The 15782-nt window shown below is 40.8% G+C and overlaps 2 protein-coding genes across 3 annotated transcripts; one reads left to right on the top strand and one right to left on the bottom strand.

Annotated features, from left to right (window-relative positions):
* Positions 1-7920: 7920 nt before the first annotated feature.
* Positions 7921-9252, top strand: sln (sarcolipin). The gene is made up of 2 exons (XM_084951279.1): positions 7921-8168; positions 8561-9252. Exon 2 carries the CDS (start codon positions 8621-8623, stop codon positions 8714-8716), a length of 96 nt encoding a protein of 31 aa, XP_084807405.1. The 5' UTR covers positions 7921-8168; positions 8561-8620; the 3' UTR covers positions 8717-9252.
* Positions 9201-15672, bottom strand: kbtbd3 (kelch repeat and BTB (POZ) domain containing 3). 2 transcript variants are annotated; one of them, XM_084951277.1, is made up of 10 exons: positions 15477-15672; positions 14850-15135; positions 14575-14740; positions 13501-13683; positions 12855-13028; positions 12461-12751; positions 12058-12300; positions 11670-11960; positions 11395-11544; positions 9201-10300 (listed from the first exon to the last, which is right to left on the bottom strand). In XM_084951277.1, the coding sequence occupies exons 2-10, from the start codon at positions 15122-15124 to the stop codon at positions 10178-10180; spliced, it is 1896 nt and encodes a 631-aa protein (XP_084807403.1). In that variant the 5' UTR covers positions 15125-15135; positions 15477-15672; the 3' UTR covers positions 9201-10177. The 2 variants fall into 2 exon arrangements, with proteins under 2 accessions (XP_084807403.1, XP_084807404.1); XM_084951278.1 differs by lacking the exon at positions 15477-15672 and adding an exon at positions 15379-15470.
* Positions 15673-15782: the final 110 nt, after the last annotated feature.

Below are 15782 nucleotides of genomic sequence, written 5' to 3'. Positions count from 1 at the left end.
GACTACTTCAGCCTAAGAGGAAGGCAAAAGTAACTAAATTAACGACTTGCTACAACCATGGTATACATAAGAGCGTCTCACAACACATGGAACCCTGAAGCACACGGGTTACAGTAGCAGAAGACCACTTCAGGTGGCACATCTGTCAGATAAAAACAACAAATACTGACAGAGGCTTCGAGCAGGATGACATGCCATGTCACAAAGCTCAAATCATCTCAAACCTATGTCTTGAACATACATTCACTGTACTCCACAGTCACCAGATCTCAGTTCTGTAGAGCACATTGCTGAGAGCACAAATCTGCAGCAACTGTGTGATGCTATCGTATCAACATGGACCGAAATCTCTGAGAAGTGCTTCCAGCACCTTGTTGAATGTGCACCCCAAAGAATTAAGGCTGTTCTAAAGATGAAAGGGAAGTGCATACCACTGAGTGCACATAATATAAAAATCTGATCATATGAACTTCAGTGAGACACTCATTCTTCTATTCCAGATGGATGACTCAGAGTGCCTCACTTTTCCACAGTGTTTTTCTTGATTAGCATCAGCGCATTTTTAAAATGTGCATCTGGACTTTGCCTGTCATTTTTCCAGCATCTGAAAGAATTTTGTCCACCGTGAACCATGAAGGCATAAGAGTACAGTATAGAACAAAGCACAGGTGGAGCTATGATGCTCTTGATGACCCCTGATCCAACAGTCTGGAATAAAGTTGCAGATTCAAAAAAGAACCTATGACTGTGACCATGATACTTTTCTTTTCCTTGAGGTTGCATTTTGCATTACACGCATTTTCCCTTTGACGTCATTTAGAGCAATCAGTGCAACATTGTTAAACTTGTTCTTTAGTCTTAGCTAAGTGATTCTATTCAGTTCTCTTCTCATGTCAAAGCTTCTGTTCTGTCCTTTGGCTCAGTTTTGCTGGCATTATAAACGGTAATGTCAAATCCACTTGATCTCCAACTTGATACAGTAAGGGATTAAATATCGAGTGTTGGACTCTACCTTTCCATTTTCAATCATTTCATTTGTCTATCATCAGATTCAACTTAAATGTTGGCAGCTGACACCGACAGTTGGTATCCTTCATATTTGTTATTTTCAACAAAGCACCATACCCAACACAGCTGGACATATTCTGATCATGCACGAGCATTCACTCATATTCTAGCATGGGTATTGACTTGTGATTTATGTATTCTGTCCATTATTTTGTCTTTGATGCATTGCCTGCCCTGGCCACTCTTCCCTGTCTGATTTCTCTCTCAGTGGGGCCAATTATCTCAGATCCTGCATCCAAATTCCTCTTCTGTCAGATGAATGACTCTGCAACCCCTCTGAACATGAGTGCGTGTTCCAGCACGCGTGTCTCTCTGTGTTCTGAAACATTTGTGCGTGCGCCTCAGTGCTTTGCTGTGTCCCTGTGCATTTATACTCGGGCGTGTTGTGTAATGAGGCCTTCACCTGTCTTCTGCCATCTCCGTAATTACACTGCTGGCCAGTGCGAGCCCTCGGTCGTCTCAACAGCAGACTCTGTTTATCCTACAAAACAACAGCTGGTCATGCAGGAGAGCATGTGGCTGCCCTCTCCCAACATGATAACAACACTCTGCTCTTTTTTTAAGCACTCAAATAAATTAAACCCATTTATCACTGTTGGAGGTGATATCAGGTGCAATATCAGTAAGAATTAAAGCTTTAACCTCTAGTACGGCGCATTCACTACATTCAGTACAATTTGTATCCACTGTATGTGATGGTTTTGCTAAACTGGTAAAATGGCTCACTAAATGATTGATGTTCAGTTCCTCTCCTATTTTCTAATAATTTCCAACAATGCAAACCAACAACGTTTGTTGCAATTTATTATACTGATGTTGCACAGTTTTTTATAACACATGGATCAGTTTCATTTACTTGGAGATGGGAAGAATTTCTAAACCACTTTCAGGGCCTTCAGTGTCTTCCAAGCCTCCACTGGCTTAAAACCCAAGGTTTGAGTTTCATTGTTAGAACTGAAAGAAAACATCCCATGCCAAAAGCCCAATTTAGAAGCTAATGAATGATCCAATAATGACTCAGTGACAGAATCCTATCCTTTGTCAACTCCAGTTTCCAGAGTCAAAAATAAAATTTGGACCTGAAAACTCAGATATCATTTTAACATTACATTTCTCATTTGATTGGCCATACACAAATGTCTTAAATACTAAGGTGAAGAAGTTAGCATTAACATTGCACCAAGTGGAAATGCTTGAAGCTGCACAGTAATTCAGGTATTCCTCATGCCATCGTTCAAGGGCAGTTTCACCTTCAGCACCAGCCAAAATCTCAAAAGCAATGTAATGGTGAGAACACAAGTGGAATCACTTCTGTAACCTGAGGCATGCCATCAACCTTTGAAATGCAGGACCGGTAGCTATTTGCCAAACTCCTGCTGCTGGCATCTTTGTATTGTAATTAGCTGGGACCACAGGATGAAGAAACCAGATGCTGCCTTTTAAAATAGTGACTCTGATGTCTGCTTCTCTCTGGAGACGTGTGAGCAGATGGTTGGTAGTTGGAGAAAGGTGAGTTATAAAAACTGCAGTCTATCAAAAATATTCTACATCTGCCAATGGTGGTTATGTCTTTTCATGCATATGGAGAAAGAGAAGCATGAAATTAGTAATAATGACAAATCATCAACACAAAATATTACCATTCCTGCAGATGACAAAAGATTAGCCTATTCAAGGACTAACAGGGAGGGGTAAGGATGGGCAGAAATAGAAGCTACAGCAGCAGATCTTATGTTGAAACATTTTAACCGGTCAAAATATTTAGAGGTTTGAGAAGTGTGTTTGGAGATCCATCTGATCTGTGTATAATCTCTCTGCCAGAATGGCAGTCAGCTGGGATGAAGTCCTATCCTCTGATAATTGCTATGGCAAAGATCTGGCCACTATAAATGAGCAAAGTTGTGAGCTAAATAATTTTCCAGTGCCAGCTATTTATAGACCAATGTTCAGACTAACCCACAGTATTTAATGAATATGGGGAACTTGTGACATGATATTTTCCACAACCTAAGGCCAAGAAAGCCAATTTTGTTTTTCACTGGCACTGGAATGAAATGCACCTTTTAGGGCTACACGAATATATAAAATGGAATAAACATATGTTCCACCATTTTTGGGGGAATGCAAAAATATTCAATTTCTATCAGGTTTAATTCAGAGACATGACTCCTAAAGTAATTTGTTATAATCTAAACACTAGATTGTAATTTGAAATTAGATTTGCTGTCTTTTGGTAAGACTCATACCATACTCAGACACATGCTGTCTGCTCTAACACAAATGCCATTGAGAAGCTAATATTAGCTTAGTTTACCATAGCATAGCTAGTTAGTAGCTAGCTAAAGAATTATTTTCTTATGTTGTAAAATAAAGTTGCCATATAATACGGGTTCCTCTTCCCACTTGTTACAATGCAGCCTGTTATACTATACTAACACCAAGAGTACAATAGACAAGCATGCAGAAATTGCAGTAAGTTGCAGTTAAGCTGTAGTACCACCAAGGGGAGATTTTATTTCAAGCCATCATAAAAATAATCACAGGAAATCATTTAAAGAGACATTACTTACACATTTACATGTAAGTACAAATTAGCCACCTAGCTTAATTGTTGTAGGATAGAAAGACCCAGGAATGTACTTGCTTGGTCACTCGGACTTCTTGGCTTTAAACATACTATTTCCCCCTCCAGATATTGCAATTTCTGGATGTACTGCAGTTTCTGCATTTCATGCTTTTCCATGATATTGGGTTGGTTGTTTACATGCTAAAAATAGGTCATTTTAGTCTGGTGTTAGGTGGCTGCCAGACATGTGTAATTCAGCCTTTGTGGATATAAATTATATGCTACTGTCAATAGATTAAAATGATAGTGTTCATAAGGTGTTAAAACTAAAACCAGGTCATATTAGCCTATTGCTAGGTGGTTGCTAGGCAACATGGTGGCATCAGAATATATTAGGCATAATTCAGTGTGCGTGATTATTAATAGGATGTTCTTGTCATGAAATAAAAATCATACAATGTGGTTAGTCTTATAGTTTACAAATTATAAAGAGGGGTAATTTTAGCTTGTTGCTCTGGTTGCTAGGCAACATGATGACTCCACATTATCCTATATAGATAAGAACCTTCAGGCATTGAATAGATACCTGATGGTCTAGGAGGTGTATTATTTTATTTTATTTTTTTTGTGTATTACTGTAATGTTTTTATTAGTAGTAGTAGTAGTAACTGTCACGACAAAAGAATTTTCACTAGAGCTGGAATAAATAAAGCATATCTTATATTTTAGATGTGTTGCTTTGATTCCGATACATTACTGCTGTTATTTATTTTCCATAATGTTTACAGTTGGAAACTGTCACCACATTAACTTACACATCAGAATAAACATAGTGATATTGCATTCAGTAAATGGATGTGTATACACACACACACACACACACACACACACACACACACACACACACACACACACACACACACACACACATACATCTAGCGTCCCAGAATCTGTGGAATGGTGTTTCTGAGGCCTTGTTGACACCATTCTGTCTCCCCTCAGATTTAGAGGGCAACTCTCCCAGCACTTTTCTATCTTAAATGCACACACAGCTGTCACAGTGGGTCATAGTCCACCCCGCACAGAGATGCCAGCACAATTCACGCTGTGTTATTCAGTCACCCCAGAATTGGATCTCTGTGACAATGGGAATCCCTGGGTGAAATAGCGCTTGGTCTGAGGCTGGCAGAGCAGCAGGGTGATAAAATTCAACCGGTTTGATCTGTTTAATCCTCTAGGAATGGCCTTGGAATCCTGCGATGGAAAGGTTCAAGTGATCTGTGCTTGGACTTTGTCCTTCTTTGGCCCCTCTGTGTGTGCAGGAGAAAGTGTGTTTGTCAAGGGGGTTTAACACTAGGTCAGAGATAACACAGTTTTTAGCAGCTGTCAAGTGTGAGGTGAGTTGAGATGTTTGCTTTGATGAAATGTCAAAATCCTCTCTTAGCACGAGCATAATACAGAATATCAGGAATCCATAAAAGATTGAAAACCTATTCTCAATTTAGTTTCTATCAAAGGAAAGCTGTGGATGATGGGGCTTCAGTTACAGCAGTGCAAGAAAACAAACAATAAATATAAGAACAGTAAGAAAATAAATATACACTTTAGGACCAGGGGTAAAGGGATCAATAACAATTTAAAATTTATAATTTACAGTTTGATGATTTAAAGTCTCACACACAGGGGAGGGGGGCGGCTGCTTCCAAATAGAGCACATTTCATTCATAATGATGTAAATCCAAGCCCATTATGTATTCATGATTTGAATCCCGGGTTGTGCGAAATCCCAGAAATACACCTTAGACAAAGTGAATCTGTGAACTAAGGCGTAGGTCTATTAGGTTATGTTGTGGTGATCCTCGAGTGGGGGGACTTGTGTTCATACTGGAGTACAAAATTAAAACCAATGGAAGATGGACAAGAAAAGTTCAAAGTCATCAGGTGCTCAGTTTAGAAAAAATAGAAAAGAAGAGGAGGAGAAACTAGCAAAAGATACAGGTAAGCAGATGTGTCGTTGGATAATGGCAGGTCATGTATCCTGAAACAATCAGAATCAGAATACTTTAATATTAATCCCTAAGGAAATAATGTGGATTACAGTTGCTCCAAGAAGAAATGGTAAATATAGCAACAGTAACAGACTAAACTCCAAACATTATGTTACAGATTTTAATATTAATTAGTCGTTGTCAATTGTTGATTTGTCCTGTTCTCATTGTATGAGTGTATGCATACGCATACACTCTCTCTTCATGTGTGTGTGTGCGTGTGTGTTTCTCTGGTGAAATTCAGTCTGGTTCCGACAACAGTTTTATGTTAATGTACAATCCTTAATATGTTTTATGTGTGTGTGTGTGTGTGGGGGGGGGGGGGGCAGAGGGAGTGTTCGCCCAGGGCTCCAAACAGGCTAGGACCGCCACTGTTCACAGCTGCCTTAATTCTCAACGCGGTACTAGAAACATTCCTCAGATATTTTAATCCAGAATGTTATGATAGCATCAGACAGTTGCTGCAGATTTGTCAGCTGTGCATCCATGTTGGAAATCTACCTGTTCTGATATACCCCAAAGGAGCACTCTTGGACTGAGATCTGGTGACTATGTAGGCCATTGGGTACAGTGAATTCAATGTTCAAGAAACCAATTGGAGATGATTTGAGCTTTGTGGCTTGGTGTTTTATCCTGCTGGAAGCAGTCATCAGAAGATGGGAACAGTGTGGCCATAAAGGGATGAACATGGTCAGCACCACTCAAGTAGGCTGTGGTATTTAAGCAATGATCAGTTGGTACTAAGGGGACCAAAGTGTGCCAAGGAAATATCCCCCACAAAATTACACTACCACCACTAGACAGGATGGGTCCGAGCTTTTAAGACGTTTATACCATATTCTGCACCTACTATCGGAATGTCGCAGGAGGAATCATGACTCTTCAGACCAGGCAACACTTTTCCAAACGTCTGTTGTCCAATGTTGGTGAACCTGTTTGTATTGTATCCTCGGTTTTCTGTTCTTAGATGACAGGAGTGGCACATGGTGTGGTCTACTGCTGCTGGAGCCCAGCTGCCTCAAGGTTCATCGTGTTGCTGCACTTCTGCAGACTGTGGCTGCAACGAGTGGTTGTTTGAGTTGCTGTTGCCTTCCCATCAGCTTTAAACAGTCTTCCCATTCTCATCTGACCTCTGACATAAAAGAGAACTAGATAGCTTGCCTTTTCTAGACCGTTCTCTGTAAACCCCAGAGATGTTTGTTTGGCAAAATCCCAGTAGATCAGCAGTTTCTGAAATGCTCTGACCAGCCAGCTTGGCACCAACAACAATGCCACATTCTAACTCACTTAAATCACCTTTCTTGCATTTTCTTATGCTCAGTTTGAACTTCAGCAGGTGTCTGACTATGTTTGCTAGCCTAAGTTAAGCTGCTGCCCTGTGATTGACTGATTTGATATTTGTGTTTACAAGCAGTTGAACAGTTGTAGCTACCACTATGGCTGGTGGGTATAAAGATACGTATTATGCAAACTAATTATAGTTGCTAATTTTTGTTATATTGATATATAATACCAATCCATCCCATTACTATCCAGCCCTGCCTGGCTTTGTCAAAAAAGTAACAGTAGGATAATAACCACAAATCAGCACTGAGTAACAATTTCTTTAATCTGTAGAAAAGATGAGAAATTCAGATTAGGTCCAGGCATAATCAAGGGGTTTAATTTTTTGCTTTGCCCATCCACATGTGTGCATTTTACTAAGAGCATTATGTATCCTCTGTCTCTTCATCCATCAAGGATAAGCAACTTAATGAAGGGTGCAAGCCACTGTGCTTGACACCCCTCTATAATCAGTACCTATTTGAAATTCCACGTAAGTGTGTATACTGAAGATATCATCATACTTTTGGGCCATTACAAATTCTTTGCTTTTAAGTTGAGAAGGGACTCGATAGGTGACTGATTAACAGAGGCTTCAGTTGGTTTAAAACAAGCATGCCTGGTATTTTACATTTTGAAGAGACTGCTCCTGAGGACAATTCCTCTGATACTGGGCGATATTGTTAGTTTCCTATATCCATTGGATGATATAAGTATTGTGTTTGGAACAACTGTAATCCACCAAGTATCTCCAATAATGTGTTATAAATAACCCTGAGACCCTCCTCTGTTGTGTGTGTGTGTCTGTGTATGAGAGCGAGAGAGACAGACTCTGTATGGTTATGGATAGGAAAACTCCAGTGGATGAGATTGTGGAAAATAACACACTCTATTGGTTGTTTAGTTGGTGTGTGACATCAGTCGGTGTGTATGTGAACCATGGGCGGTCCACTGAGGTTGGCTACTTTAGGAGCAGGCTGTGCCCCTGGCAACAGCAGAAAACTGGACAACAGCAAGAAACAGATGCTACGGGGAGAACTGCTGCAATCGAGACATTTCCAAGAAGAAGAAACACTTCTCTTGGAGGGCAAGGCAAGGAGCGGACGATAACATTTGCTTTCTCTTTGTCCTGTTCATAGTGGGATCACAGCCAAGCAATCAAGGTAACAGCGACTGCAACTGGGTCTGGCTTTGTGCTATTGTCCTCAGCAAAGCCTCAGTTTTGCCAGTTTTATCTAAGCTATTAATGGCACATATCAAAACAGCCCAACTTCTAAATGCATAGATGTTTAACTTGATTTATTAGTGTATTAGGGTGTATGCTTTGTGTGTGTTTCTGCCCCATGTTAATATGAGGGGATGTTGTTGTCCTTTTCTTTGCTGACCTTTGGTGACTGTAAACAGTAACCCAGCAGAGAAGTCACTGATCCCTCCAACCTGTTGTAACAGAGACTGCATAAACCAGCACAGAGCATGTGCACCATTGTGTATTGCATTTTTGTCTAAACTTTAACAACTGAAACACAGTTTCTTTTTCCTACCTCTGTCTTAAAAGTTTACAGCAACCAACCTCTCCTCGACTGTCTCACCTATCCTCTCCATCCAGCACGCTGCCATGGATCGCTCAGTGCAGGAGCTGTTCCTCAACTTCATGATCGTCTTAATCACTGTGCTGCTGATGTGGTTGCTGGTGAAATCTTACCAGGACTAAAAAATTAAGCAATGAGAGAGGACACGGACATGAGGCGGAGGGGATGGAGAGACACGTGCATCGGGTTATTGGAAGACTTGGCTGCTGGCTAAATTTTATAATACAGTGTTTACACCTACAGCTCTGCTTATTCATGTGAGGTCAACAATAAGTGGTTACTATAGCCGGGACAAACTATGAATGATAAAATAGTTCAGAATCTGTATTTTTAGTGTTTTTTGTTTAGTTTTTTTGAATAAGGCCATGAATGTGAAATCACAGCAGAGTGGTCAGGGTTAATAAATAAGAATGAAATTGTTGAAAACCCAAATGGGATGGCTTGAAAACTCTAAAAAAAAAATGCAATGTCACTATAAACAGGAGTGCATACCATAGTCTGTATGTCTAAGTGCCCAACACATTTAACAATGCTGTTGTGTCCAATTTTTCAGTTTTTTTGTCAGAGGGATGAACACGACAAACTCATAAAACAAGACAACACGACTGTTGAAGCATTATGTTTATGATCACTTCTTAACATTAAACAGTCTTTCATTTGTTTAGCTTCTGTTTCTCAGCACAAACTTGCCATGCAGTCATGATTCACACCCACATTTGCTCTTTGCAGGTTTGTTAAACTTTAGTCTATACTATCATTTTGAAGCTACAGAGTGTTTCTCTATGACTGATAAAGTGCACATGAAAAACTGTTGTGTACACCCAGAGAGAACCAGAACATGCATGGACACATGGCAATGTAGTAACAGAATAAAGGCAAGCTGATTAAAGTGCACACTGACATGTGCTTTCAAAAGTTGACCTATGTACTAGCAGACTGATTTTCCCCTTTAAAGTAAAAGCAAGAGAGGCTTGCCTCCTAGAGGCTCTCTGTGGCATAATTTGTGTATTCCCGCCAAAAAAAATATAAATCAAAATTCCCAAATTCAGAAAAATTAAAGAAGTCTGAATTCCTGAACACAGTCTGTAGCTGCAAGAAGGCTGGTAAGTTTACAGATCATGCTAATTATTTATGTGGATTTTCTATCTGTAGCATGCTGTCAAAAAAAAATACTCGGGTACTAAAATAGAATTCTAAAGGGGTCCTCCATGGGAGGGGCAATAATTAGACTGACAGCAAAGCTCCTATGATGACAGGAGCTCCGCACATACAATTTAAAGATCAAACTTGACCCTAAATAAAAAAATAAATAGACTAGGTTAATGTGTTCACATATACTGATGATCTGTGACAGGAAATGTGGTGTTAGTTGCCTATCTTTGGCTACGATACTCTCTCAAAAGAGATCTATGTTTCAAGAGTGTCTATTTGCTGGTTAAATACGGGAATAGCGTTCTCTCTTGAAGTGTTAGCTGTCCGTCATGCACACAGTTTGGAAAGCCGAGGGAAGCTCATTCACACAGACATCAAACTTTCGCTTGCATGTTTGCTGCATGGGTGGGCATGTATGCGTCTGCCATCAGTTATGCTGTATCACACCACGGGTCTCTATATCTGTTGAAGCTGATGAGCTGGCAGTGGAACTCTGTGAGTGCTTTGGGCATGGGTGCCACTTCCTCCCATTGACTCCTCCCACTGTAGTACACCTGCATAGGTAGTAAGAAAGAATACAGTAGACAGTAAAATTAGTAAAAACTAAGAATGCAGGTGTAGTCAGAAATTCACTCATCATAGGCATGAATATCATGGTAATTTGTGGTTTCAAATGATTTCTCTGAATTGTGCTTTTTCCAGACAGGAATGATTGTACACTATATACATGTTTATTAACTTTTTTTTTTTTTTTTAAGAAAATTTGGTTGCAGAACTTTAAATTTGTTTTTGTATTTTCTCTAATCCCTACAGGGTCAAAAGTATACATACAGTTTTACTACCAGTGGTACTGGTATAGTGCAAAAAGTAAAATGAAATGGAATAATGAAGGAGGAGGAAGACCTTCAAATTATTCAACATCACCTAAAATTAACAGCTAGCTGAGCTGAAACTTAAACACAATTGGTTTTTCCAACAGGACAATGATGCCAAACACATCAAAACTAGTTTTCGAATAGATAAAACAGGCTAACATTAAGCTTCCGGAATTACCTTCCCAAATCCCCAACTTCAACCCTATTGAAAATTTGTGGGTGATGCTGAAAAACCAGATCTATGCCAAGAATCCAAGCAATTTACTCTACTATTTCTGCAGAGAAGAGTGCTCAAATACCTGGAATTGTACCAGAAGCTTGTTGATGGCTACCAAAAGTGTCTGCAGCTTGCAATAGTACATTTAACCAAATATTAGTATTATATTAGGATGTGTGTATGTAAATCCGTTGGGCATCTTTCTTTGCCTTTAGACAATAATTCTGATGGCAAAAAGAACCAAACGGGACAGGCGGAAAAAAAAAAAAAAAGGATGTGTGTATGTATTTGAGCCTGTATGCATGCCTTTGACTGAGTGGATTGCAAAAAATTCCCAAATAAATTCGAACTTCAAGTTTGAATTTAAAGTCATTAAAAACGTATGATTTACAATCATCCCACTCTGGGGAAAAAAAGAGTTCAAAGAAATCACTAAAAGCCCAAAATCACCATGACATCCATGCCCATAAAGAGTCTGTAAACTTCTGTCTGGGTCTGGGTCAAAGGTAAAGGTTATTCAATTCCTAGCAATAAAAATGTGAGTTTTCTATCCTACCTGAACCTCATCAGTGATTTCATCAGGTGAATAGTCTCCACCCAGAATGTAGATTCTGTCCCTCATGCCCACTGCTCCGGCATTGAACCCAGCGCATTCAAATGATCCTTCACCCTTCCAGACGCAGGTCTCTGGGCAAAAACTGTAGACCTGAAAAGAAAAAAAGGGACACTTTTACACAAGCTCAGTGTATTTTACCACAGAATTAAGCTTCAGAATCTTTTTAAGGCTATCTGGCTGCAATGGCATGACTGATAAACTAAATCGTTGCTCACTTTGTATGTAGATAAGTCACAGAGGTGCAGTGTTTTATTAATTGACACAGCCTTGACCAGTGTAGCGTGGAAGAACTGGCCAAACTCTGCCACCAGGCGGCTCCACTGGTCCTGCAGGGCGTCATAGCAGAAGAAGCAGTCGAGTGAGGGGTTAAAGGAGTCTGTGATCTCCACCTCTGACCCCAGCGTATAGATTACACTGCCACAAGCACTGGCCTCAGGGTAGAAGATAGCAGTGGGAAGTGGAGTGACGGAGCGCCAGGTTTGAGCCAAAGGGTTATAATACTCCACCTAAAATCCAACACCGCACATAAATTAGATCAACACTGTTGGCCATGACTGATTCCATGACCTACTAATGGAAGCATATCCCAACCAACACTGTTACCTCCAGCAGACTGGGAGCCCCCCCTCTGGATCCCTTGGTCCGTCCTCCAATCACATACACTCGGTCCAGGCACGTTACAGCTGTGTGCATGGTTCTGGGCTTAAGCATGGCAGGTGCAGGTGTGCAGGTTAAGGTCACGGGACAGAAGCACCAAACCTCATCAGTGGCATCGTGGAAAGGTTCAGCCACGTGGAGGCGTATCGCTCGGCAGCAATTTCCCTGGCAACCACCTGTGACAAACATCTTCAATCCAGTAGATAGCAGAAAAGATGGTGATCAAAATCTTTAGTCAACAAGGACAAAGAGTAAGAAAAGATGATGCTTTTTTCTAGTAAACAGTACCATATAACTATAAAGAATATTCACAAATTGACATTATTTCATTTGATGCTGTAAACCTTACCTTCTCAGCATAGCTGGTAAGGTAAGATCCTGGTGGATCCGGCATCGTAGTTGTCCCCTCTTCTTGCCCTGTGCCCAGCTCTTTCCATTGGTCTGTTTCCAGACAGTAGCAGAAGGTGTGCCGGATCTCTCCATTTTCCTCTGTCTTGTGGATGTAGATATAACTCTGCGTGGTGGAAGGCCTGGCATCAGTGAGCAGGCCATTGTGCTTTGCCTGTCTGCTCTGGGCTTCTGACGCAAGGGCGAGACAGGACTCGTCATTGCAGAGGAGAGGGTCAGAATCACACAGAGACTAAGAGAGAATGTAAGAGTCAACACAGGAAAGGTGATTCGATCACAAATCCACAAACTGCAAAAAGTCTTTAAACCCAGTACAGGTAAAGGTTTGGTTGTACCTTTAGTGAAGGTGCAGGAAGATGGTGCAGCCGGGTTGGAGACAGCAATCCCGGCAACAGCTTCTGTCTTCCTGGGAGATCATGGCGAATCCATCTAAGGAGAGACACCACCACTGCCTCCTCACTGGGCACGTTTAGAGCATCTGACCTGAGGCACAACTCCAAGACATTAACCTGAAAAGAGTTACATTTTTTTAATGTGATGTATTTGTCAGCTTAAAAACATGAAACAAAAAGATGTTTTGTTACTGATATAGGAGCAGATTTAATGAAATATATTGTGTATACAATGTTTTTTACATGTTGCAGAGGAACCATTAGCTTAACTATTGGGCTTATTAATCATAACAAACTTGCTTTTTGGATACATCATAAAACAATAAGAGTTGCATATTATTTTTGCTTTAATGGATTTCAGAGCTGTTATAACAATGAACCAAAATATCTCAATAATAATATGAAAAATCCCACCAAATATGCCAGAAATCCAACATCATTGGTGCTTTGAGCCTTAACTAGTTCTTAAGTCAGACATAATGATGTGTTTAGCAACTGAATATAGAGAATAAATTACAACAGAGACTCTGATCAGCCTCTAGCCTTTCTCTGCATAGATGCAATATTTAGGTGCAAGATTGGGTTTCACCTGCATATCCAGGAAGTCCTGCGTTTTGGAGAGTTCAAAGAAGTTCTGGACCACAAACTCATTGGCACTTTGCAGGAGAGAGGCTGAGCCGTATCCCTCAGCCAGAGACAAGAGAGACAGACAGTTATAAAGATCCATGGTTCCTATCAGGAAGTCGCTGCATGCTTTGGACAGGACAGACACCTGAAGGCACAACAGCAAGAGCAGGGAAATTTTCATGTTAAAATGACATTTGGCAACAAGAAGATAAGTGCCTAGCTGACAGACTGTCACAACTATAGATTTTCATTTTAAGTGTTTGGTCTTTAACTCTTTACCTCTTTAAAGCCTAATAGGAGTAAGACTTGAAGCCCTTTCTGAACTGAACTATTTCTGTTATATTTCAGACCTGCTTAAAAAACAAAATGCATCAGGGTTTGCAGCAGAGGTCAGTGAGAATGGTCTCTGCCTAACCTCAGAAAAAAACCTGAAACTATTCTAATGATCATCCAACCAAATCTTTATTGATAAATACTGAGGTGTCGAAACTTGTCTTTCAAGGGTACAGGGGAGGTCGTCAAGTGTCATCTTTATGGGGGAAAGAGGTAATAAGGCATTCCAGACATCCTTCTCCTGAGGCAAACTTTTCAGTTTTCTCCTGTGGGATCCCGAGGTGCTCCCAAGCCAAGTGACAAATATAATTTCTCCAGCAGGTTCTGGGTCTACCCTGAGGTCTCTTCCCAGTGGGGCACCTCTAAAGCCTGGTTAGGAGGCATCCTAACCACATGCTCAAACCATTTCAACTCCTTTTGAAACGCAGGAGCAGCGGCTCCACTCAGAGATCCCTCCAGATGTCTGAACTCGTTACCCTATCTGTAATGCTGAGCACAGCCACCACGCAGAGGAAGCTCATTTCGGCTGCTTGTATTCATGATCTTACTCTTTCAGTGATTACTCAGCTCTCTCTTCACCACGACAGTCTGGTACAATAACTATTAATAATAAGATTATTGATTTACTGCAGTATCCCAGGAAGTCATGGCAAAATGAACATGTTTAAGGGTAAGAAGGAAGATGAAGCAGTTGCATTTCTACCTGCAGAAAAGAGGCGAGCTGAAACAACATGTCTACGTTGCCATCAGTGATGAGTGCCTCCCCGGAGTAGGCAAAGTCCAGGAAAGAAGCCACCACTGCTGGACACTGATTACCCAGCGTTACTGAACCATCATCACGCTCTCGCATATCCACCTCAAACATGGCCCTAAACCCAAGACACATGTGTTTAGATAGATAGATAGATAGATAGATAGATAGATAGATAGATAGATAGATAGATAGATAGATAGATAGATAGATAGATAGATAGATACCTGAAAAAATCACTACATGCTGCAAGAACACAGCGATGACAGGGAAAGCTGCGTTCCTGCACCTTAATGGTGAAGTCAAACAGCAAGCCTCTCTCCCTGAGCGATCTGAGCACGCCCAGGAGCTGCAGTCCATGGGACTCAGACACCCGCAGCATTGTCCGGCGCTCTGCGACCCCGTTGCATTGTGGAGCACTGCCAGGTTTGGGTGGGCTGTTGCTGCTGCAGGGGTTGTGGGTGTTGGTCAAACACAAGGACAAGTCATGATTTTCATCCATTACGCCAGAATCTGAAAAAAAAAATAAAATATATAGAAAAATGATGCAATTTATAGTAATGGAGTGAGTCTGGGAGAGACACACACACAGAGGGAATAAGAGATACAAGAATGCAACAAACTAATTTACATGAACAGATTTGTAACACACAGTCCAGTCCTTCTCTACCATTAAGACATGCAGTAGTATCATTGTGTCTGACACTGAGTGTCTGACACGATTACTGCATTCAAGATAAGCACATTAGATATTACCTGAGGTGATGTCTGGACGTTAAAAGTCAAAAATATATGAGTATAAAATGCGTGAAATATGCAGCTAGTTAGTCTAAGGCAGGACAAGTAATACTCACGACAGTGTCAGCACCTCGGAGAGCTCTCATGCTATTCTAGTTTCCGGAAGCCTGAAATCACGCGAGATTTCAGTCGGCTTTTTGTTTGGTTTTTTGCGTTTAATCGTCTTCTTCCTGTCATCTTGTTTGCTGAATTTGCGATTTTCCCTAAAAAGATTAATGCCCGTGTCTCCTTTATATCCCCCTCATTTATTTTCATTGTACTCTTTATTTATAGCAGAAAACGGCGCAATGGCCGCTGGGAACTATAGTTCTCCCCTATTGGTCGGTTATTTCTGGCGAGTGTTCTGGTCAGCCTTTCTATTT

Source organism: Perissodus microlepis, chromosome 14 (assembly GCF_051167445.1).
Source record: "Perissodus microlepis isolate ML-2025 ecotype Zambia chromosome 14, ASM5116744v1, whole genome shotgun sequence".
Classification (NCBI taxonomy): Eukaryota; Metazoa; Chordata; class Actinopteri; order Cichliformes; family Cichlidae; genus Perissodus; species Perissodus microlepis.
The sequence above is the reverse complement of the archived record's forward strand: the minus strand, read 5'-3'. Positions and strand labels throughout refer to the sequence as shown.